The sequence below is a fragment of the Psammomys obesus genome, unplaced genomic scaffold, assembly GCF_907164565.1.
Source record: "Psammomys obesus unplaced genomic scaffold, mPsaObe1.curated_primary_1811, whole genome shotgun sequence".
NCBI classification, from domain to species: Eukaryota; Metazoa; Chordata; class Mammalia; order Rodentia; family Muridae; genus Psammomys; species Psammomys obesus.
Window position 1 is genome coordinate 543 of NW_026593353.1, and position 25404 is coordinate 25946.

Consider the following 25404-nt stretch of genomic DNA (forward strand, 5'->3'; position numbering starts at 1 on the left):
AAAACTCTCTTCTGGCCACAGTTTATCACTTCAGACAGTTAACTGCTAAACAAACATTTTTAAGTAGCCAGTGTGATGAGGAAAAAAACCTCCCAGGGAGAAGTTGAAGAAAGTCAACGAATTGTTAAATGTGGCACCTGGAGAAAGCCAATTGCAAACTAAAAAGCTGTCCTGGGCATTTCCTGATACTGGTGGAAAGCAAGGAGATTGAGTCACCACGGGTTCAGGACAAGCCACTAAGGCTCCTGTATTTATTTTTTTAAGAGTGTCTTAATCTACAGCCTAGGTTAGTCTAGGATGATCGCAAACCTTTTGTGTCAGCCTCACAAGTGAGGGGATGGCAGGTGTGAGCCACCATACTCAGCTTCAGTACTTTACTTACTGTACTTGCCTTGGTGTCTGTGAGAGACTGAGAGGTTTGGCTTAGTTTAAGAAGTCTGTTTTGGTCTGTGTTTGGTGATTGTGGATCCTCTTAGCCCTTAGAGAAGAGGTTCTCAACCTGTGGGTCATGACCCCCATGAGATCACTTACCAACTACCTTGAATGTCAGATATTTACGTTACGATTCATAACAGTAGCAGCATTACAGTCATGAAGTGGCAGCAAAGTAATTTTATTGTTGGGGTCACCGCAACATGAGGAAGTGTATTAAAGGGTCACAGCATTAGGAAAGTTGAGAACCACTGCCTTAGAGTAGTATCTGGGTAACTTGTGGGGCAAATCACATTTTCTTTTGAACATTTTTTTAGGCCTATGGAGTTGAACAGCTGTGAAAATGGATCTCCAAATATGGAAGTAAATGGTGATGAAGAGATCCTAATGAAAACCAAGAGTTCCTTGTATTTGAAGTCCACAGAGGTAGCTTGCAACATGTCCAGTGAAGAAAACACAGATGATAACGTGACAGGTAATGTCAAAAGAAGGTCTGATGCCCTGTATTGAACAATAGAGTAAGGGTCCACACAGACAGAGTGAGCCCAGAAACAGCTCAGCCTCCAAGCAGGTGCTGCGGATCTCCTGCGGGAGCGCGTTATTGCAGGTCACGTAACTACAGCATCTGGTACCCCATCCAGCCCTATTTGTGTAAAGGAAATGCAGTGCTCTTCGTGCTGACACTCATGGCTGTGTTGTGGTGGGTGTAAGTGGTTCACTGACTCTCCCACAATACCTCTGAATCTTTGAACCCAGACTGCAATGTCAGACTTGGTATGTAACATTAGAGCAGCTAAGTTTTTCAATCTCCTGGTTTCTAGTGGGGCCTGAGGATGTCACAGTTTACCAACCACCAAACTTCTGTGTGTTAGTCAAGCCAAACTTCAGGTAATACCTGTGTCGTTGGGAATGCTGTCCTTTCAGAGTTCACTAATTGCACTGGTACTAATCATAAAGCCCTGTCTTCATATCAGCCAGATTGACTATACTAGAGCTTATGGTTGTTGTAACTGCTCATTAAAGGAATTTAAATCTGAGTACTAACGAAAATAAGATCATTTATTTCTTCTCCAACTGTCTTAAAATGAAAGATTCTATGATTTTTTTTCTAGCCAAGTCATTTTTTAAAAATGTGTTAATTCTAGAAGCAGTTAGGTGTTGATCTAAGAAAGGTAACACACACCCCTGATTGCTTGAGTAAAGATTCCCTATAGAAACTGTCATCACAGACCAGTCACATTTACTGGTAAAAAAAACTTTGAGCAGAGTTCTTTGACATGATGTTGTATTTATACTGTATAAAATCACCCGAACACTGATTAGTAAATAGTGTGATTGTTCCAAGGGAATAGTTTGCTTTCTACAACCATGTGGTTTTGATCAGCAATAAATAACATTGCTTTAATGTCCTTTTCTATTTAAAAACACCTCTGTGTCCTAGATAAATATTGAGCACAGAAGCATCACTGTAATTCATGTTTAAATGACACATATTCTGTCCATGAAAGTGTATCTAAACTGCAAAATTAGCAACAAAAGGCACATACGTGCAAAAACCATGGCAGTAAACATAGGCATTTGTTTGTGGTATAAGACTTGAAGCAAGAGGACCACCTAAGCCAGGCCCATGCATGCTAGGCAAGTCTGTACCACCCTGCGCTGCCAGGAACAGCTAGAAAAGCACTGCAAGTCTTGATTGCCATCCGAATTTTAGCATGTGGGCAAATCTATTAACACAGAATATGCTTACAATCAGGACTGACCATTCTTAGGAGAAAGACTTTAGAAACCACTAAATGCCCCTCACATTGCTATGACTGATAGCTAAGGTCCTTAAAATCATGTTTCAGGAGCCAGCAAGATGGGTCAGTGGGTAAGGGCACTTGCCACTAAGCCTGATGATCCAAGTTGGATCCCTAGAATGCATATGGTAGGAGAAAATGAGCTTCTTCAAGCTGTTCTCTGACTACACACATGTATAAAATATATAAATATAAAAACAATACATTATGGTTTTGAAGAATACTGAATAATAGTGGAGTAATTTCGATGCATTAATGAGTAAAAACAAGATACACATGTGCTGTGTGTGTTTGTGTGCTTTAGAAATTTTCACTAATGATTATATTAATTTTTATAACTAAATATATAAGAACTTAGTGATGAGCATCATTTACTTTGTAGTTCAAGGTGAGATAATGAAGGAAGATGGAGAGAAAAACCTTGGGAACCATGCCAGTGATCTGTCACAGCCTGTATCAGACTCCGTTTGCTCACCAGAATCTGCCTGGGAAGACAGTGAAGAAGTTATTCCAACTTTCTTTAGTACTATGAATACCAGGTATTCTGGGCCCTTTAAACTCTCTGGCAATTGGGCACAAATCAGTTGTGATGGTACATTCTAAGAAATAGAGGATGTGGTATACCAAGTACCTAGTATTTACCCTTGTGGATAGGGAATGAGAATGGTTTGGCTTATGAGGCTGGATTATCTCCAGAAAATTATATTAGTGGACTGTTTCATAATAGAAAAATAATGACTGGGGCTACTAATGCAATCAGGCAAAGTGGTTTTCCTTAAAAAGCTGTTTCTGTGACATCTCTGAACTACAGAGTGCTGATGTGGTTTTAATCTTCCATTCTCCATATCGCCAAATTGTTCAGCTTTAGTGACATTGAACTTCTGGAAGACAGTGGCATTCCCACAGAAGCTTTCTTGGCATCTTGTTATGCGGTGGTTCCAGTATTAGGTAAGATTGCTGCAGTTGCCTCATATTCATTAATTTCTAGACTTTTTTCGATCACAGTTATTTCAGATGATAAATATTCTGCATTATGTGCAGTAAGTTGACTCTCCTTAGCTTCCTCTTAACATCATATGCCACAGTGAAAACTGTACAACTTAAACACTCTTGCGTTTTCCCACTCCACTTCTAATCATTTAGACTATTGACTTTAAAGTGGTATAAAGGAAACAGGGAATTTTGCTTTCTAGAAAATACAATGCAGGCAGAAGTGGAGGCAGTTCCGGAACAGGCCTTCAAAGTGTCAATACTGTGGGGACATCTTACAAGTCAAAAGAATTTTTTCAAAGATAAATTTATATAGTTATCTTTATATATTTATTTATATATGCGTATATGTACACATATATATTAAAATTTGCTTAGGATAAAGTCAGTGATATTGTTAATGTGTTGAAATTTACTGTATGACCTTTCAATGTGTATCCTTGTTTCTCATGTTTGAATATGTGGTGTATGTGCATGTATGTGTGTTCACACGTGTGAGTGTAAAGGCCAGACATTGATGTCAGGTGTCCTCCTCCATCATTCTTCACTTTATTTACAGAGATTGTCTGATTCTCCCAAATGCTGTGATGAGAGGTGGTTTCCACACCTGCCCTGCTTTGACATGGGCTCTGGGGACCTGAATTCTGGTCTTCACACTTGCATAGCAAGCACTCCACACAATGAGCCATCTCACCCAAGCCCAATTTATGTCATTTTAATTGAAGTATAACTTGTATCTAGAACTTAAGTGTTATGATAGTCAGGTTTGGTAAATTCACCTACCTATATATTCTACATCCTTATCAAAGCAGAGAACATTTTCCTCACCCTAGAACATTTCCTGTGCCAGTTGGTTCACAATCCTGACGTAGTCATTGTATTGATTCTCATCACCATAGTTGAGTCTTTCCTTGTCTATATACATGGAATCCCATTGTCTATGCTTGCACCTGGCATTTCTCACTAAGCATGCTTGGAGATTCATCCTTGTGGCCTGTATTTCTTATCCTCTGAGGTATCTTGGAAAGAACTTCTGGTGTGTCTGAACAGTTGGACTGTGACAACCTACAGAACAGCTGCTAGCGCACTTGTGCAATTGCACATTCACAGTTTCTGGGGTTCTAGCTGCTTCACCTCTTCACACTTGCTGGTGTAAATACTTGGGGTTTAGGCCTTCCTCATGTATTGAGTGGCCCACATTGTAGCTTTAATTTGCATTTTCTAGCTACCATTATGCTATCATACAGTTATTGCCACTGCAATATTTTTTGTTGATTTTGTGATGTGACTCTGCAAATCTAGCCTATGTTTAAAGGTGGTTATTATTCTTTTCATTATTTAGAGTGCTATTGCTGACCTATGACCTATTGCTGAATTTTGAGAATTCTTCAAATATTCTGAGTAAAATACCATTATAGACACATGCATCACAGGTTTTTTCCTTAGACTCTCTCACTTACCTGTTTATATTTTATGATATCTTTGTAAATCTATATTTTTAAAAAGTAAGTTGCACATTTTGACAAACTTGACTTTTGTGTTAATGTTTTCAGTTCTGTGGTTACTTTTAAACAAGTGTCGTAAAGATACACTCATGTGTTTTTCTAGATTTTTAAAGTTTACATTTATGGCGTATGTGCAGGTTTGTATATGTGTGTGCACGCGTGTGTGCGTGCATGCACATGCATTGTGCACAGGTTCACATTCATGTAGAGGCTAGAGGACAGTCTTGGGTGGTCCTCTTATGCCGTCCACATTGTTTTTTGAGACAGAGTCTCTTACTGGCCTGTAGCTAAACCTGTAGGCTGGGTCACCTGGCCAGAGGGCCCCTGTATCTTCCTCCCCAGTGTCCTTCCCATTGTTGAGAGACTGTTGGCGTGTGCCACCATGCCTGATGCCTCTTGCCCATCCATGGGTACTGGGGATAGAATTGAGGTGCTCACACTTGCAAGGCAAAAGTTCTATAAACTGTGCAGTCTTCCGAGCCCACAGTCCATGCTGGATCACACTTTGTATGTGGATCATTTTGATTGAATCATAATCTAGTTATTTGAGGACCATTTGTCAAAACAACCACCATCTGCTCTAGAACCTATAGGCCTATAAAATGGATCTCCTTTCTGCTCCCATGATTTATTTGTATTTACTTAGTGTCTTAATTATGTAAAACATGAAATTAGAGAATGTAAGCCTTCCAGTTTTGTTCCTTTTCATAATTGTTTTGCAGATCTCTATAATTTTAGTTTTAAATTTTCAATTAAAGGGTCTTTAGAATTTTATTAAAGCTTCATTCATTGAATTTGTATGCCAGTTTGGAGAGTTAATGCCTTATACAACATTCTATCTCCTAATCCATGACATGGTGTGTATATGTGTGTGTGTGTGTGTGTGTGTGTGTGTGTGTGTGTGTGTGTGTGTTAAATATTTAATATATTTATTTTTATTTCTATATATATGTGTATATAAAACATAAAATGGATATGTATATACATTTATTTTAGTCATTTTATTTTCTCTAAATAATGCTATGTATAACTTTGTGTTTTATTAGCAATAAATTTTGAAGTTTAAGGTTTGATGCTGTTTACATATAAAGCATTAATATATGTAGAGACATTGATTGTTGCATGCTGGTAGTCATTTTATAGTCAGGAGTAAGATAATTTTATAAAATTTTCTGCAGCTGTTGAAATTTATGAGCTTTTTGTAATTACCTAAACAATGGACTGTGTTTTTACATTCATTCACTCCTGTTTTGCTATGTTTCTGTGGTTTTCATTTTTTTGTGTGTTTTCTGTTTTGTTCATTTTATTCTCATTCTTTGGTTTAGAGCTACTGAAACTATTGTGCTTTTACTATTTTATTTCATATTTGGAATTTTTAGCTGTATCATTTTTCTACCTTTTTTTTTTAAAGATCAGTCAGATCATTTTTGGAATTCATTCTTTTTTCTCTTCTGTTTCTATGCTGTACTTTAAAAGTAAAGTTTGTGTTTGGTAAACATAATGTAATTAAAATTATAAAGTTAGATATAGCAAAATTAAAGTTAGTAGTACAGTCAAACCACATGTAATTATAAGTTTATAGAAGATACAGTAAAATACTAAAATAAAAACTAATACATTTTATATAACATACCATATCTAAAATGCCATAAACATGTAATCATTTTTAATAGCCATTAATGAGATACTCTGCATTTTTTCCTTGGTGCTAAGTCTTTAAAATCTGATGATGTATTTTAGTCTTATAATTCATTTCATTTTAGACATTGCAAGTACTAAATGATTACATATCTGTATCTGCTGCATTGGGCAATGTACCAACCTAAAGAATTTCGAATGGGTACTCTAAATTTATGATGCATTTTTATCAGGCCTGCCATGTAGGACCTCATTACAGTGACTCATCTCAGAGCAGCAGGCTAGACAATCTGATGACAAGTCCAGTTCCGCAGCCTGTGTTTAGAAAATGACTTAGAAGTCAGAGTAATGGTGGGGAAAAGATCTTCTAAATATATTATCACTATAAAAATATGTCCTATTTCAATAATGTATATAAGTTTCCTACATTAAAAATCACTTTTTCAAAAATGATTTTGATCCTTTGTTTCAGACAAACTTGGTCCTACAGTGTTTGCTCCTGTTAAGATGGATCTTGTCGGAAATATTAAGGTAAGTATAGATAATGTAGATGCGTATCTATAAAGAGATGGATTTTATTCCTTTTGTGTTGACAAGAATAAATCAAAAAGGGGGGAAATGACTCCCACTTTCAGTAGAGGAATGACTGAAGTATGGTAGAAGGAAGCCATTGGTAAGCTTGCCACTGGATCAGTGGAGAGTCACTCATGTCTGCAATGATTGTGTGCATTTGGGGTTTAAACAATAACAAGGAACATTTTCCAAAAATATGTTGGCTAGCGATAGCTGTCATTTTTCTGAGACAGAAAAGGCCAACTTCCTGGTACATCTGTGGTGCCATCAACAATAGGAACTCTGAGCCTCCTTCCCAGAAAAATGAGAGTTGTTTATATTACACCCAACTTTTGTGGATTAAATCTTTTTTAAGCCAGGCTTGGTGGCACATGCAGATTCCAGCATGGAATTGGGAAACAGGAGCAGGAGGATCTCTGAGAATTCAAGACCAGTATAGTCTACAGATTGAGTTTCAGGACAGCAGTGGCTATAGAGAGAGAGACCTGTCTCTAAAATAAAATAAATTATAGTGCCTTTCACTAGGTATGATACATTGAGAAAATTCTGTGGATATCTTTCCTCGCATGTTTGGAGAATTGGATACAAGTGACTTTAGTCTTATCCGCAGGATGAAAAGTAGCTTTGAAACAGAAGTAGGCAAAGGTTCTTCAAGAACAATGATTAAAGCTTGGGACTCTTGGAGTTATTAAAGCCTCACAAAAGTTTTGGAAATTTTAAAGTATATTACCCTAAAAACAAGTGAAGATAGTGAAGTCTGGCTTTGGTTTCTTAGGAGTTACCTGCTCACAGATTTGAATTCTGTACTGATGGTACTGGTAATTTTACAGTCTTCATCTTAGGCAGTTGTCCTGCTTTGTTTTGTTTTCCAGAAGGTAAATCAGAAGTACATAACAAACAAGGAAGAATTTACCACCCTCCAGAAGATAGTGCTGCATGAGGTGGAGGCGGATGTAGCTCAGGTTAGGAACTCAGCAACTGAAGCCCTCTTGTGGCTGAAGAGGTGAGGTGGCCAAATGGAGTGAGCATGTGCTCAAGCTCAGCTCTGTTGAAATGCTCCCTGCTCCCTGTTGCCTACAGTGAACAGAACATCAGCTTGACAGTGACAGTCATAGTGTTTGTAAGATCAGAATTTTAGACTGGAGAGCCAAGGAGTTTCTCGTTAAGTGAGTGGCTTTCCACTTCAGTACAGAGCCTAGGAAAACACTAAACTCAGAACCAGAGTTTCTGGACCCCTAAGTCTGGTATGGAGTTCCAGAATGTTCATTTCTAATGAATTCTAGATGATGCTAAAGCCACCAGTCATAGCACTGTCATTTGAAAACAGTGCTTCTGGGATGCCAGAGAGGGTGAGGGGAGTGCCCAAAGCTTTCTAACAGGAACAGCAAGAAGCTATTCAGAAAGGACCTTGGTCTGCCCTGCCTGCTCCCTGCCTTGCCTGAGATACTGATGTGAAGAGGTAGCGTTTGCCATATGAACTTTGAAAATAATACTTCTTCCTCTCTTTCGTTTTAGAGGTCTCAAATTTCTGAAGGGATTTTTGACAGAAGTGAAGAATGGGGAAAAGGATATCCAGACAGCACTGAGTAAGTGTGCCTCGTGTTGTGATAGATCTGCAATTAGACTTGACATGGAGACCCTGGAGACAGGACAGGACATAAGGGGACATTTCTACTTCTTCAAATTTGATTTCCTTTTCTTTTTCAAACTTCATTTTTATCAAGCTTCTTGTGTGTTTTCTTAAAAGGAATCTATGAGGGCTAAGGATATATGTTATTTAGTGGTAGAGCATTTGTCTAGCATGTGTGAGAAGAAAGGAATAGAGGGAGGGAGGAAAGGTGCTGTGCAGTGACCAGGCCAGCTAGGTCTGACTTATTAAACCACCATGGGGCTAGTTTTCCTAAGTTAGTCCACAGGGATGCATAACTAAGGAAGAGCTGGTCTTAGAGTGCATGAAAGAAGGTAGAAGGAGGAATTCTGAAGAATTTTTGTAGGGTGACATTAGGGGTCAACTGTCATTTCTACTCCTCCACATGTCCATCTTGTAGTGATAGAGTCAAGATTGCAAGAAAGGCCTGTGTGAGAGAAGAATGACTTGTATCTCCATCATGATGCTGTAACTGCAACATGTCAGTGCTTAGTAAATAAATACTAGTAGATGGGCTGTGGGTTGATGAATCTGTCAGAAAAGCTAGACTTCATAGCATCCTCACGGTGTACTGATAATAACATGGCTGAAATCTCACTCTGGTCCTGTGGAAATCATGTTGCATGAGCCTTTTTCTTTGTTTGCTTGCTGTTTTCGTTTGGTTTTTATTGAAGTAGGTTCTCTCGCTGCGTAGCCCAGGCTGGCCTCCAACACATAACTCCATGCCTCAGTCTCTTGGGTGGTGGAATGACAGGCATGTGCTACCACACCAGGCCTAGCATGAGTCTTGGGGTATGTGGAAGGAATGAAATTCTTGTTATTCTAAAGCCTGGATTATTGTGATGTTGGGACACAAAGTCAGGCACTAAGTAGCCATGGCTATACACAGAGAGATTAGTTAATTGTGAGCCTTTGAAGAGGATTACAATATTCAGTGCCCCAGGGGGGCATTGTCCATTTTGGCACAAGTTCTGAAAGACTCTGGCCCCTTAGGATTTACCCAGTCTACCCTGGCACCATGTGACAATCACACTGACAAGTCTGTAGCACTTTAAAAATGGTCACAACTTAATAGTCCAATTTTACTGAATAGAAAACCAAATTATAAGAGATTAAAATACCTACTTCAGACCCCACAAAGCCATCATCATCATAGACTACATTGGTAACCTGTCAGAAAATGGGTTTACGTGTCCCAAATCAGAAGTAGAAAGCCTGTTTATCTCAGATGCCAAACCAGAAATTCTCTTTAGACTAGCTTATTAGTGTAGAAATTTTCCCCTGAAAGGGCAACTTTGCTGTAGCAAGAGCCAGAGGTGACACTGTGTGCCTGGCAGGTGCACATGTGAGTCAGAGCAGTGCTAATGGCACTCCTGCTGCAGCTGGGAGAAATGGACCCAGAGCCCAGGAGAGCTTTGATCTTGAGGTTCAGCCCTTCCACCCATTCTGCATGTTTCTCCTCTAGCTGGAACTTGTTTGTAGGCAGGGTCTTATGTGGCTCAGGGTAGCCTCCAGTGTAGCTGAGGATAACCTTGGATTTCATATTCTCCTGCCTCTGCCTCCCAAGTGATAGTATTGCAGGCCTGTGTCAGCACTCCTGCCTGGTTCATGCAGTGCTGGAGACTCAAACCTAGGGCTTCACACATGCCAGGCAAGCACCCTGCCCACAAGCTACTCACTTGTACTCAGGACCTGTAAGATGTTGACTCTGCGAAGAGAAACGCTGAAGGGCAGGTGTTGCTTTATAACCAAAATTATCATAGCCAGTCTCAGCTCTGCCTCCCCCATTCTCCCTTTGCTGCTGTTCATGGAATACAACAGGGAGCTGAGAATTCAAATTTTTCATCCTGACATTCAGGCTTATTTCAGAGGTCTTTCTGTTAAAATGCTGTTTTTGTAATAATCCTAGTTTCTGCTGCCATTCAGTGTAAGGAGATAAAGTACTCTAGCCACCTCCCCTTCAGACATGACTACAAACTGTGTAAATAGGTATGACTTAATTGTTTAATTTTTCCTTCTTTGACCATTTCGTACCTATGTTTATTTCATGTTGTTTTGTACCTATAGTGTATTTTGACATTTCCATCCTATACTTCCTCTCATCTTCTTCCATTCATGCTGAACCCCTCCTCTACAAACACTCCTCCCACTTTGAGTTCCCTTTTAACGTATAAAAGTCAGTGTGCAGCAGGAGGGCTGTAGAAAAGCATGTCACAGACCCAGAGTCTAAGAGCTCTAGCTTGTCAATGCATTCTAAGGCTCTTAGGCACCCCAGGGAGGCTTGCTCACCCATGGCAAACATGGCCTTAAGAGGACATTTACATAAAGTTGTTCAGGCCCCAAAGGCTCCTGGGTGCAGATTTCTTTTAGGACAATGGTTTTGCTTGTCTGTTTAAAACAACAACCTTTGTAAGTGAAGCTGCTACCTTGTCTACTTGAGCTTAAATGTGTGTTTGTATATTCGTAAAAATGTGTGGACAAAACTATGTCTTTGCTTCTCCTGGAATTTTCTTTGAGACTGTAAAAGGCATATGTTTGTTGCCATTATTTGCTTTCACAAAGAACAAACTTTTTTTTGTAAAAAATTGTTTGATATGACACAAATGCCCCAAGTTGTCATTGCTTTGTGACCTTGGGAGGGTCAGTTTCGCTCTGGGTCTTTCATTTCTTCCTTTATAAAGGGAACAAAGTTGGGCAAGGAGAATGTTAAGGCTTTCTCTGGGAACTGACACAACTCAAATAATTGGGAGAAAGATGTCATTTATTTTAATTTTGGTTTTTGAGACAGGGTCTCTCTGTGTAGTCCTGGAGCTTTCTATATGGATCAGCCTGACATCATGTTTAAGAGAGGTCCACCTGCCTCAGCTTCCTGCGAGCTCAGATAGAGGTGTGCACTATCATGTCAGCTTTCTTTTAGAGACCAAAGAATATCAGATTACAGAGCATGCCTTATACTGATGAGTGAGAATTACAGTGGAGATTAATGCTTCTCATTATTTAACCTTCGCTGTGCAACCAAAGTCGACCAGGCTTAGACTTCATCTTATTTCACATGACATAGATCCTTGTTCATTTGAATTTCATGACTTCCTGGGCTTGTTTCAGGACCCAGCCCAAAGTGTTTCTTCTCTCTTCTCCATCAGCACTTGTGACTTCCATCTTGCAGGTAGAACACCCACCATCAAGATCAAGGTGCAGACATGAGGAACAGCCACTTCCTCTGACCTTGCCAGGTGGGAGGACACAGGCGTGTGGTGCACATGCCCCCTTGTCCTTAGGCAGGCTGCCTGTGCTTTTGGATTCACAGTAATCTTATGTTCTCTACTTCCTGCCCTTTAACAGGAGGGCATAAGAGGTTTCCAGACCATTTGGAATGGTTAGTTTGAATGGCATAATACCGAAACTGTGAGCACTCAGAGGTTGGTAGAGCACTGAATTCAGAGCAGTTTGCCCAGCCAGGGACTTTGTTGCTAAGGGCTTGGGACCACAACAGTACTCTCCGTTACATACTTGAAAGAAGTGAGTCTCATCCTGTTACTTCCCTACTATTGTTTTAATTCAGGTGAGGTTGAGTTTGTTACTGTACAAAAAATAACCCTCTAGTCATGGAATTTTTCCATAAAAAGAGAGTATTTCTCTGGAGTGTTGTGTGTTAAGTCTACTAGTTTCTTTAACCCCCACATTTAAAATGTTTATGTATGTGAGTTTGCATGTGTCAGGATCACACATGCTGCAGTGTTCTTTCTGTATCTCCCTTTTTGGATACTGTAAAATCAGGGAGGAAAATGTTAACATTTTCATGGCTGCCATTGAGCCATAGGTAACTCAGAATCCTTGACTTGATGGATAAAAATCATTGCTGTTTGGTTCAACTTCTTTTCTGTCCCAATGAACTGCTCACAGCTACACAGCTTGGCCCAGTCTATGAGTCTTTCTCATCTGTGGTCATTACCTTCCCTTCTGTGTACCCTTTCCAGCTTTCAGGATGCCCAAAAATCATCTGTTGGGTGCACCAAAGCTGGGCTAGTCTCCATTCCTTTGGCACTATGTATAAATCTGTACTCTAGCAATTAGATGGAGATACCAATTTGTCATTTAATATTTATATGGTAATGGTGTGTTAGAAGGCTAGCTCCATCTGGCTCTGTCAAGTTCCTGAGGGCAGAGGATTGACTGAGCTTAAATTATCTGAGAGCCACTGCTTTGCACAGTGTGTGGAATATACTAGATCCATACTAAATTCCTGGTAAGTGAAACAGCTTTCACTGTAGATGCCCAGAGAAGATTTTTCATAATGGCATTCAGTACTTTGCCTGGTCCGTGTGGCTCCTGAGAAGGCTGTGAAGGCTGAAAGTATGGCTGTCTTACTGGGTTCCCTCAGGGCTGTGTCCTACACTGCCTGTCTGCCCTGCACACTCTGTACTGTGTGATGTAGCAGGGCTCCTTTCAAGACATCACTAAGGCTCTGGGCACCATCTAAACTTACCACATGCCATCCACAGAGTAAGCTAAGTTTCTGGCTTATACTGGCAATATGTGTATTTAACTTGCTCAGACTTATTTGCCCAAGGGGAAAAAATTAATTTAATCTTGGGATTGCCTTTCATCTGTGTCTCCATATTTGCATTTAATTTCTATCCCTTCTGCATGAGCTCCCACACTAATGCTGACATCTCATCCTGTTCCAAATAGATAGCCAAAAGGGAATCTGTTGTATTTAAAACCTGACGTCTTATATATAAAGTATGTTATAACATGGATTGAAGTGTTCTTTTATAGAAATGTACTTGGTGAAAATTTAAATTATGCAAAATGAAATGATAACACTGAAAAACACTGAAATTTTTTTAATAAAGCCTTATCTGAAAAATTGGAGTGGAAGTTGGCTAAAATTACATCATTTCAAAGCTGTAGAAGGCTATAGACCCTCTAAGCTGCAGCCACGTGGCAATCTGTGCTTACCAGCAAAGGCAGCATCTGGGCTCTACGTTGCTTTCTCCACACCAGAACTCATACCTGTAGTTCGAGGACCTGCCTTCTTCGCATCTGCTTTTGCCAGAGCTGAGCATGACTGTGCAGCCTGTCACAGTACTTGCACTAACACTGGATTAGCCCAGGGAAGTAAATAGATTTGGAATAGAAAACTTACATGTGCTCAGGCAAAACACAGGCATAAAGGTGACTCCATGCTTGTGATGCACTGGGCAACTAGTTCAAGAATGCCATAAGCTCCTGTAGACGATGTGCGAACATGGATGAGACATATGAAGAAAAATTCCTGGTGGGCTACAGGTTGTGTCTTCCAAGAATATCTCTTCTGTGGGTACGATAGAAAGACAGTTTTGAATTTTCTATATATTGTTACCCAATATTCCAGATAATGTATTTTTTTCATAAAATGCCATCCTTTGCTTTTGGGATTGTTTTAAATTAAAATTATTATATACCAGCTTCACAATCTTACTTTAAAACTTCTTAGAACCAAAGTAATAGGCAATTGTCTTTAGTATCAAAATATGAATTACTTTATTAACAGTTCTCCACAACAGCTTATAACTGACTTCAGTCCATCCTGTGCAGACATTTTGTTTGTTTGAGGGATGTTCTGTTTTGTTTTAAGACACAGTCTTCATCTGTTGCTCAGACTGACTTGAAATGACTGTTCTGCCTCAGCCAACTGAGTAGCTGGAGCTGTGGGCGTGTATAGTATTTTTAAAGGCTTCTCCATAGTATTTTTAAAGGCTTCAGGCTTCCACACTGTGTATCCAGGGTTATAAGAATATTAAGACAAATGTTTGTTTTCTCCAGAGTGAACATTACAGTTGGCACAAAATTAGAGATGATTTTACTAAGGGGAAGACAGGTAATTAGAGAAGGTATCTCAGCCTGGCCCAGGATTGTGCCTGCATTTTAAAGAACTGTGTTTTAACTTAATTGCATAGTTCTAATTGTATTTAGTAACAATTTCCTTTCCCTTTCCTTACTGCTTTATATATGAAAATATTCCCGCTGTGATAATAAACTAAAGTTCAGATACAGGAACCCAGAGTGATGGGGGAAATTCCTGGAAGATAAGAAGCCAGTAATAAGCATACATTAAACAGTACATTGTACAAATCCTGTCAGCATCTTACCGTTCACAACTCTTTCTTTTCAAGATAACGCATACGGCAAAACATTACGGCAACACCATGGCTGGGTAGTTCGAGGGGTTTTTGCGGTAAGTCATTTATGTCCCCTGAAGTTTGCATCCTCGGCAAGGTGTTGTGTTTGTTAACATCAGTGGTTCTCACCCTGCGAGTAGGGGAGGGGGGGTCAAACAGCCTTTTCACAGAGGCTGCATATCAGATATCCTGCATATGGGATATTTACATTGTGATTCATAACAGCAGCAAAATTAGTTATGAAGTAGCAACTAAAATAATTTTATGTTGGGGGTCACCATAAGATGAGGAACCATATTCAAGAGTTGTAGTATTAGAAAGGTTGAGAACCACTGGTTTACATAGTATTTTTACTTGCTTTATTTTTGGAGACATGACCAAAAAATGCCAGCCTATTTATGTTTATAGGCCTTTGAAATGTAAAAGTGTCAGTAATAGAAAACATCTATGCCCACACAGCAGAGACGTATGAGTGATAGCAATTCAGTGTCACTGGAGTTGTGCCTCTGATGTGGTTGTCTTCAGATAATAACAGAGAGAGCTGGGTAGGCTGTAATCTCAAATACCACCAAGAAGAGAAAGCCCAGTGATGGATTCCAGCTGGCAGCACCCTATGCTACCCATTAAGTCCATCCTGTTGAGTTTCTGCTCTTAGTTCAGGTTTTTTTTGATGGGGGTGGTTTTTGTTTGTTTGTTTGTTTTTAGTTGAATTTTATTTTCAAATATTAACTGTATGGGTCTGTAACACCAGGCAGGGCTAGTAATATCTTCTTAAACAGTTATTATCTCAGTGAAGATATTAAACATTTGTATGCATGTGTTCTCCTGTTAGCTGCCATTTCTTCCTTCCCAGAACTTTGCTTTACCTACTTGGCTTTTAAAAATACCTTTTTATTAAATCTATTAATACTGATCTAGTTTATCTATTTCTTTAAATAATATAGTTCTATTTATACATGTTTATATTTCTATATCCACATATTTATGGCATGTGTGTAATTAGTTGTTGTGTAAATTCATTGTTTTTTACATTTAGCCTATAGTTTAATTCTGTAGTCTTTGTCCACACTTAATAGATTCTGTGGTGACTTTTGTTGTTTTGTGTGGTTCTAAGGATCAAGCATTGAGCCTCACATGCTAGACAAGCAGTCCTGCCCCAGCCCCCACTATGACCACTTTAATACCATGAGAGTCAGAGAAAAATTTGTAGTGGCTGCATAATACATCCCATATTTTGCTTAATCCTCTGTGAGAAATTCAAGCCACCTGTGAGTTTGTTCTTAGCAGTGGCACAGCATCTGCTCACACACATTCTTTAATTCTTCCTTCCCTAAAATAGATTGCTGGAAGAACTGCCTATCAATACCAAGTAGTGTATCAACAAATTACAGTTTGGAGTATTTATCATATTCTAGACATTGTTTTAAGTGTTTGAGAGTCATGAAGTTATTACTCTCCCAACACTGAGATGAATCTTATTTTTCCTGTTATAGACAGAGACCTGAAACAGTTCACACAAATCAGCATCTGCGTTTGTTGACGCCTTCCATATCCAGTGTTTGATGTTGGTGGTATTTGAGAAATAGAAGATTTCAAGCATTTTGCACAGCTCTGCTTATATATGAGTCAAATGTGTGGCTTCCCCGGCCTCCCAGCCTTAGTTACTTCCCAAGTCATCCATACTTTGAAAGGCTTATTTCATTTTCTAGTGTGCCAACTAGCTGATCTCAGTGGCTCAGAGAAAACATCTTTCCATCCTTAGAATTTGACTCTTTTGGCAGCCAAGTACTGAACTTTTATCCTCAAACACATGAAGTCTGAACAAATGGCAGCCAAGGTTCTGCTACCTGGCTGTTGATACCCAGCTGTCATTTGACCTTCCTGGCTTCCTCTTCAGCCAGTTGGAGAGTTGCACTTAGCATTGGCCCCGCCTCTTGTTTCCTAGAGTGCTGCTGGCTGGGTAAAGAATTCTAGGCTAACAGTTGCTTCCCTAGGAATCTTGAAGGTACTGTTGTCTTCCAGTTCTATCAGCACTAGAAAACCCAATGTAATTTCTACCCTACTCTATATCATCTGTACTTCCCTTCAGGATACTTTCATATTTCATGATAAACTTTTTTCTGTTTTTTTTTTTTAACATTTGAATTGCAGATCTTTCTCCCTTTCTCTCTCCCTTTCCCTCCCCCCCTTAGCTTTTTGAGACAGAGTTCTTCTGTGCTGGCCTTGAACTCAGAGAGACCTACCTCTGCTCCCAAGTACTGGGATTAAAGACATGTCTCACTACACTGGGCTTGAATGGCAGGTCTTAACGTCCTTCAGTTCTATGCTTCAGTTCTGTAAAATTTTTCTATGTTGTGTTTTGAATAACTACTTTGTTTTCATTTCTCTTTCTGTCTTTCCTTCATATTTACACTGTCCTCTGAAATCTGTGTGCCAAGCTTTAGGTAAAACACTTATATGATCTTAATGTTTAAAATAAGAAAAAAAAATATTTTTTTTTCCTTTTACTTTCTATGGTTGAGAAAGGTGAGGTTCTATGAAGTTAAGCACTTTGCTTAAGTTCTTCAAATGAGTATGTGAAAATTCTGAGACTTAATGCTACAAGCCACTCTTATTTCACAATTGAGAAGGATGGATTTTCCAAGCCTTTCAAAAATTGTCGGTCGTCCACTGCGTCAGGAGAGTCAGCCTCGCGAAATTCAGAAGAGAGACTTGGGCAAGCTAGTAATAGCCAGACTAGCCAGACTGCAGTGGGAGGTGGAGGGCACACAGGAAGTCTTCCACCAGGAAGAGATGCAGTGTGGTTGAGACGCACAGGGTAATTCCTGGATTTCAGTCCTGGTCCCAGTATTCCCGAGACTTACAGTGTTCATACAAGACAGAGATAGAAACTGGGCATGATTCTTACAAAATATTGTTAAAATATCAGTATAGAAGCAAGCAGCAAACATTATTTCTATATTAGCTACTTGTTGCTACAACAGAATACCTGAGAACTGCAATTTAAGGAAGGAAGAGTTTATGTAGGGTCACAGTTTGAGGATATGATCATGGCAGAGAAGCCATGACAGCAGAAGCTTGAGGAACTGATCACCCTGCATCCACAGTCAGAAAGCAGAGAGAGATGAATTCTGCTGCTCATTTAGACAGAGGCCATAGTCTATGGAATGGTGTCTCTCATGTTGAGAGTGGCTCTCTCCCCCAACCTTGAAACTCACTCACAGATGTCCCCACAAGATTGTCCCCTTAGTGATTCTTGATCCCGTCAGGTTAACAATATTACCATGATAAGTCTACCCTTTTCACCACAGCCTATGCAAGATGCATTCAGTCCAACTTAAAAAGTCCTCATTTTGTTGTCTTTAACAATTCCAGAACTGTTTAAAAGTATAAGAGTGTCTTCTAAGACTCAGGAAATATCTTTAACTTTGAGCCTCTGTAAAATAATCAAGTTACAGACTTTCAACATAAACATTAGGGCACAGAGTAAGCATTCTAGTTACAGAAGAGAGAAGTCTGGGCATAACAAGGGAATATCAGACCAAAGTAGGGAAAACTCAAATTCTGCAGCTCCATGTGGAGCGTCTAGAGTTCACTATGGAATCATTGCACTCCAGAGTGATTGGACAGCCCTGCTGTTGTAGCTCAGCTGCCTGAGGCACATGGAACCTCTCTTTGAATCACCTTTAATCCATGTCTCCAGCTTTCCTCACTAGCTATCTACTGATCCTGGCATCTCTATCATCCTGAGTTCTCCGTTGCAACTTGGGCTTCGCATTTGCAGCTTTATGCAGTGGTCTCTCAGGGCTTCCTTGCAAGTAATCCAATCTCACCTCAGATAACTTGGCTCAGAAGCCATCTGGAATTTCAGTCAAGCTTACCTGACTCTCTCACTCTTGTGTCTGTCATAGCTCTAAAGCCAGCAACACATGGACAGTGTTTCCAAGTTCTGCTGTCAGCAGCAAGATGTAGCCTTGCATGGGGCTCTGTGTGCCTTCCAGGCTGACCTGGGAAAACACTTCCTTAGGTGGTGGTTGTTTGCCAGAGAGCCTCTTTGGTGGTAGGCTCAACTCATGATCTCCTTTCAAGTGAATTTGTTTATATACAAAATGGAGCTTTTGCTGGGTATGATTTTCCCCTCAGGGCACCTTTCCTGTTGACTCATACTTCTTTTCAATGGTGTTAAAATCTATAAAATTCTAGCTGCTTTCTCAGTATTGGCCTTATCTACAACTTCAAATTTCTTCTTGACACAGCACCTTTCTGTTTCCTTTTGTTTTCTGACTGTAGTACTAGATCAGAGCATGCCATAACCTAGATACTATCCATCAGAGACTTCCTCTGCCAGGGAAATTAGCCATTTGAGTTCAGCCTTACTCACTCAAAGTCTCAGTACAGGCAGAATGTAGCCAGATGATTTGTCAGAATAAAATGTGACTGGCCTCTAGTTCAGTTCCCAGTATAGTTCTTGTTTTCCTATGAAACTGCATTACCTGGACCTCCTCTGGCCTATTTTGTTGGCATTCTAATCTTTCAAACACCTGCTAGAACAATCCACTGAGCTCAGTTTACAACATCCTAAGGCCTTTGTAGTCTGAAATCTAAACTCTTCTGCAAACCAGTTTCAAAGAACCAAGGAACAGAAAGTCAATTTCATCAAGTAACAACCCCACTCCTGGTACCAGTTTTCTGTATTGGTTACTTTTATCCTTTCTGCAATAAAATATCCAACTGAAGAAATTTAAGAAATATGGCTTATTTGGACTTAGATTTTGAGGGTACAGTCCATTATAACAGGTGGAGCTTGAGACAGCTGGTCACATTGCACCCACAGTGAGAAAGTAAGAGAGATGTTGCTCCTTGGCTTGCTTGCTTCTTTTTCATCAATTTAGAACTCTACCCATGGAATAATGCCACCAACATGTATGGTAGGTCTTCCTACCATACAATCTAGAATATCACAGACATGTCAAGAAGTTTGTCTTTTTAAGTCTATATCCTGTCAGGTAGTCATTATGACCATTACAAGTCCCCTTTCTTGTTAGAAAATATGCAAAGGGTTATATAAAATGTCATCCATGTTGAGAAATAATAGACGATATGAAGATAAATGAAATGTGCTTGCATGCTAGATACAAATAGTCCTGGAAGACTAGACAGACACATGCTAACAGACAGGTGTGCTTGCTGACTGTGAGGATTCAAGGAGAAATAGCCTGGATCATACTGGACGAGAAGAGAACTTTTCTCTAAAGTCGTATTTCTAGTCATCCCTGACTTGGTGGCGTTGTTCATTATTAAAGTCCCCTACCTTTTTAGTCTTGAAGTTTTTTGATTTGGTGCTTAGAACATAATATTAGGCAATCCATGAATTAGAAGGGCAGTCATATTTGTTTGTTTCCTCAGCTCTCTCTCTCTCTCTCTCTCTCTCTCTCTCTCTCTCCCCCTCTCCCTCTCCCTCTCCCTCTCTCTCTCTCCTACTCACTTTCACACAGTCTCTCGCTGTGTGTGTGTGTGTAGTGTGTGCATCTATAAGAGTAAGTGTGCATGGGACAGTTGTGTCACAGGCCCTCACAGGTAATTCTTTTGCAGTTGGCACTGAGGGCAGCACCATCCTATGAAGATTTCGTGGCTGCGCTAACCATAAAAGAAGGCGACCACCAGAAAGAAGCTTTCAGTGCGGGGATGCAGAGAGACCTCAGCCTTTACCTCCCTGCTATGGAAAAGCAGCTGGCCATACTGGACACTTTATATGAGATCCACGGGCTGGAATCCGATGAGGTGGTGTGACAGCTACAGGACAGCACCTCCTAACTTCAGGGAATAAAATTTGCTAAAGTGTTTGGTTGCCCTAGTTAATTCCCAGCAACAGCTGTGATACTCTCCAGCTCCTTTCCTTGGGGAGATGGACATGAGGGAGAGAAACAGTGCTTTTATAGAGTTGTTTTAATGCATATGTGTTCCACGTGTTCAAAATCAAGGTGCTAAACATTTCAGCAGGCCTACTGGAAAACAAATCATAGCTGTCACAGACTTGAATAGCAAGTAGTAAGAGCAAAATTGACAAATGAATTTGTTGGGACACATTTTGTATTGTTTTGTTTCAGTTACTAGTTTTAATGTGCCACCCAAGCAGTATGCAAGACTGTAATACAAAGCCAGTGTTTATGTAGCTTAGAGGTTGACTGAGCATCGGCATTTTGGTAAGCCCCTTTGTTGACGGCCTTGCCTTTCTAAGAGTTTGGTATTCCTGGGCTTTCTGAGTGGATCCCTTCTCTGTGGCTCCACCGACGAGAAGGGCTGTGTAGTGAGGACTTTTGGGCAGTTGTGGGAAAACATGGACAAGAACTGTCAAGTGAAACAGTGCTCAAGTAGATGACCTCGCCCCATGCTTCAGAACAGAACAGAACAGAAATGTGGGGTAAGTCATTTGGGTGACACATGCCACTTTTTGCTAATACATTTCCTATGTGTTATCTGAATTAGATATCATAACAAAACAGTGACGTTAAAGAGGATATTTATCCTACTTCAGAAGTAAGTTTAGAATAGGAAGGTCGGCTCAAATTCTTGGAGTATCTTGCTTCTCATGATTTTATTTTTTAATTAATTAATTAATTAATTTTTTGCCTAGCTTCATGAACGCTCTTCAGCAAGAAGAGCCCCGTAGCTTCCAAATGCAATCTAGATCACCCCTGTACTAAAGTCACATGATGTGCTGTTTCAAAGAACAGAGTCCTAGAACTTACCTGAAGAACTCAACTCTGGAGGTGAAACAGGAATGTGCCTGATGATAACCTTCCCAGGTGGCACTCAAGTTCACAAGGTTGAAAAGCCACCCAATTGAATTTTAGTTTACAAAATTCCCAGCCTCTGCAAAAACCAAAAGAAACACCCCCTCCCTGGAGGAAGGGGCCGTCCTTCAAGTAAAATAATTAAATGGCGAGGGAATAGTCCAGCAGCTTGTTTAACATTGCTTGTGGCATTCTTCTATAAAGAGTGACAAGGTGTCCTTGTTTCTCAGCAGTGGACCAAGCTGCCTGTGTGTTTATAGGGAAGAAGCCATGTGTGCCTTCCCCTGTAAAGGCTACTTCCTCCTTCCAACAAGATGGCTCCTCCCGGCATGAGCAGTCCCCCGAGGAAAGTGAGCACTTTCCCAGATGCAGGTGAGGGAGCAGCTGTGCACATTGCTTTCACTGCCGCACGACTAGGGCTCTGCAGAGAATCTTGTGCAGGGAAAGGTACTGATTCTGTCTTTTGTTTGCCTTTAATTAAGTGGGCACTTACATGAGTGAGGCAGTCGAGCTGGCCTCAGTGATGCATGGAGTCCCAGCTACTTGGAAGTAGGAGGCCAAAGTAATACTTGAGCCCAGGACCTGGAGGATAACCTGGGCAACATAGCAAGACCTTGCCTCTTAAAAATACTTTAAAAATTATTTTAAGTGAAGCAAGCCTTTTGCCTACATGAGAAGTTACAAAAATTAAATTTAGGACAGGGGTGATGGCACTATAAAGGGGCTGTAATGCTGACTGACAGTATGCTACTTTGCTCTTGCAAGGAATTCATATGGTTCCTCTTCCCTGGCTAACAGAAAGGGAAAATTGGCCATAATTTAAACCTCATGCCCTTGGCATAACCTCTTAAGGCAGAAAAAGAAAAGTAGCCAATTGTGCCATCAGTGGGCTGTGCCCCCCAGGAAATTGATGTGAATCGTGGCTGTGCTGAGCAGCTGCAAGTGCCTCTGTGGTCTCTAAAGCCCAGGGGTGGGTCTGCACTAAGGCCCTGTATGCACACAAAAGGAAAGCTGCCTTGGAGGGCAGTCTGAGTTTGTAGGTTCATTTCACCTGGACTAGTAGTTGTTGGTTTCTCATTTTAGTTAAAGCCATAATTTTTTCTGATTTTTAGTTACTTTCTAAGAAAGGGGTAATGAGGAAAACATCCTGAAAGTGTTCCTGGAACCCTTCCAAGAGCCCTGGCATCCCTAAGCCACCCTCACCCTAACAAAGGAAGAACTGGTGTTTTTGTTGACAGACCGCTCACCTTGTCTTCATTGCTAACAACAGATTTTGGATTATTTTCCTTGCATAAACTTGAGAAGCTGGAGACTAGGGAAATGTGTCTTCCAAGATGCCAGCAGAATTGAATAAGTAGTGTTGGCTGACCCTATTCAGAGCATTCTTCCACCATCATCCCAGTCTGCTTCTCACCCCCACGCCATGACACTCTGCTCCACATGGGTTGGCATCTGTGTGTGTGCTGACCTGAACAAAGGCTTTTCAACTGTGAAAAGCCATTTGTCATCTGAAAACAGAGCTGATTGCAACTGAAAGAGGCTGAAAGAGGCTGACTTGGAGGAATGCCTTTGAGGGTGCAAACCAACCTGTAACTGAGGCAGAGGTGACACAGCTCTTGGCAGCTCTTGACACATCCCGGAAGGGGCTCTTAGTAACAATGCAGTGGCTTGTTACTATGTCCAAGTCATTCTGAGCAGGGAAGCATCCCGCAGTGTCGCATCCCATAGTGGGGAGCATCACCGAACCCCCTCTTTCAGCCTTACAGCTTTTCTCTGCTATCGAACATTGCTAGCAGTGAGCCCCACCCCACATCAGCTTGCCACAATGATTCCCTCTCCCAGCTCTTGTTTCCCCTTCTTCAGCAGCAGCCCACCTGGGACAGGATCTGTTATACCCCTGGGCACACTGCCAGAGCTTCAGGCAGAAGCCATGTGCACAAGCTGTAAGGTAGGGAAGGCCACAGTGGGAGAGCTGAGCGACAGGGCAGCCACAGACCGGTGGCTTTGAGCACTCCATGCACAGTGAGCACATTCAGCTTCCTGTCTGCAGAGTAGCCTTTCTAGGTAAGAGAAGTGTATCGATAAATACAGTGCTCTTTGTTAAATCTGAAGTGAAGAGAGCTGATGAATTTTTTTCTAAAGAAAACTAGTCTAACTGTAGAGGCCATAGCTATAGAAAGATTGTTGCATTTCTGAATCATCAGTTCAAACCACTGCTTCTGATTTAGTAACAGGTTTACAACAGTTCAAATCCCCACCCTCACGATTCATGTCGCTCCCAGTCATTTTTAAATTTGAAGGTTTCTAGACGTAGACTTTCTAAGTAACTGCAGTCTGTGTTGAGCCATCACTCTATTTGACGATCTAATGCATTTGGCCATAGAGAGCCAGGCCTGTACAGCCTTGTGGCAGTGTGCAGTCTACATGCTTGTGGGCGGCAGACCCTATCCCCGTGACATGCACACAAAGCGCCATATTGACAAGCGTGTTCTACTTCCATGTGACCTTCTGTAGCCTGCAGTCGCTTACTCAGGGGTTCCACAGTAATGGCATAAAGATCCACTAGCTGTCTAACAGGCTTTGAAGACTTTATCCGTGACAATGTCATAGATGTATAACACTAGTTGGGGGTCCTTCACTGCACACTGGCCCTCCCCTGTGAATGCTCCCAGTCCAACCCTGTCTAGACTATCCTGCAGATTGTGTGATTTTTTTTTATTTTTTTTATTTTTTTTTGCTACACAGCTGCATTCAGGGATTTTAGGGCATGATTAACCAGTCACGGGTGAGGCGTCTGGTGCAGGTAATGCCTGCATTGATCTCTCTTCCCCATTGTCTATATATAGCCTTTCCTGAAAAGAAAAAAAAAATGCCACTACTTTGCAATGCAAAGTTTTCAGAATTCTTGTCAATTGTGAATCCTTGCGTCACTTCTTCATGGTGAAAAGTGTTTCCAGCCAAGCTGTATGGGACATCTGCTTGTTTTAAATGTCTCATATATTTAAAGTGTGGTCAGTATCCTTTCCTTAAACATACCCCTGGGCAGAGTGGACCCCTCATTCCGTAGTGGGTTGTTCCATATCCCTAAGATGGATAGCCTCATTGCACAGGTGATCTCATCCACAGAGAACCCCGTGTGTGTGTGTCCATTCACGGGGTAGGTGGAGGCAATGGGGAGAGCTGTAATCTAGACAGCTGATGAGCCAGCTTTGTGGCATGGGTAATGTGTGGTTCCCGTGTGTCATAAGAATTTCACTAGAATGTCATTAAACAGCCCAACTACCTCATGTGAAATTGGCTGTGGACAATCTGTATTTGATGAGAAGTGTGTTCAGAGAAATGTATTCTGGTTAATAAGTTGAACAGTACGGTGTCTCTATGAAGAAGAAACATGTTATACCAGATGCCAAAGGCTAGACTATACATAGACTTTTCTTGGATTCCTTTCTATGTTACTGTTTAATTCCCAGTCTGTATCCTCATGAACGTTTGTAGTTTTGTAGAGCCACAGGCTTTGAGTATCTGTCACAGAATCCTACATCACCTCTTGTCCCTTGGTATTTTGAGTGTACGTCATAATGCTGGTAGGAAGCAAGTTAAACTACGAAAGCGTCAAACGGCTTGTGGCTTCTTAATTTAATGGACCTTTACTTAGAAATGTACTAGAGCCTCTTAGGACCAATTGTTGAGTGAAAATCTTGTGTGCAAATGTGTCTGCTTCTCTGTCCAAGTTGTTATTCTGTATTTCATGGGAAATGGGGCAGGAGAAAGGGGTTTAGTTCCTTTGGAGAATGTTTGAAAACATCTGTCAGATTTTTATATTCATTAGTTAAAATAAACATATTTTTAGAGTATTTA

The 25404-nt window shown here is 40.7% G+C and overlaps 1 protein-coding gene across 1 annotated transcript; it reads left to right on the plus strand.

The window, feature by feature from the left end:
* Positions 1-749: 749 nt before the first annotated feature.
* On the plus strand, positions 750-25404 carry LOC129684118 (pleckstrin homology domain-containing family A member 8; the record flags this gene model as incomplete). Its single annotated transcript, XM_055617192.1, is given in 8 exon segments — positions 750-907; positions 2617-2773; positions 3097-3182; positions 6840-6898; positions 7813-7943; positions 8456-8526; positions 14747-14808; positions 20345-25404. Coding segments are annotated over 8 exon segments (922 nt in total), but the record flags the coding sequence as incomplete, so codon positions are not given.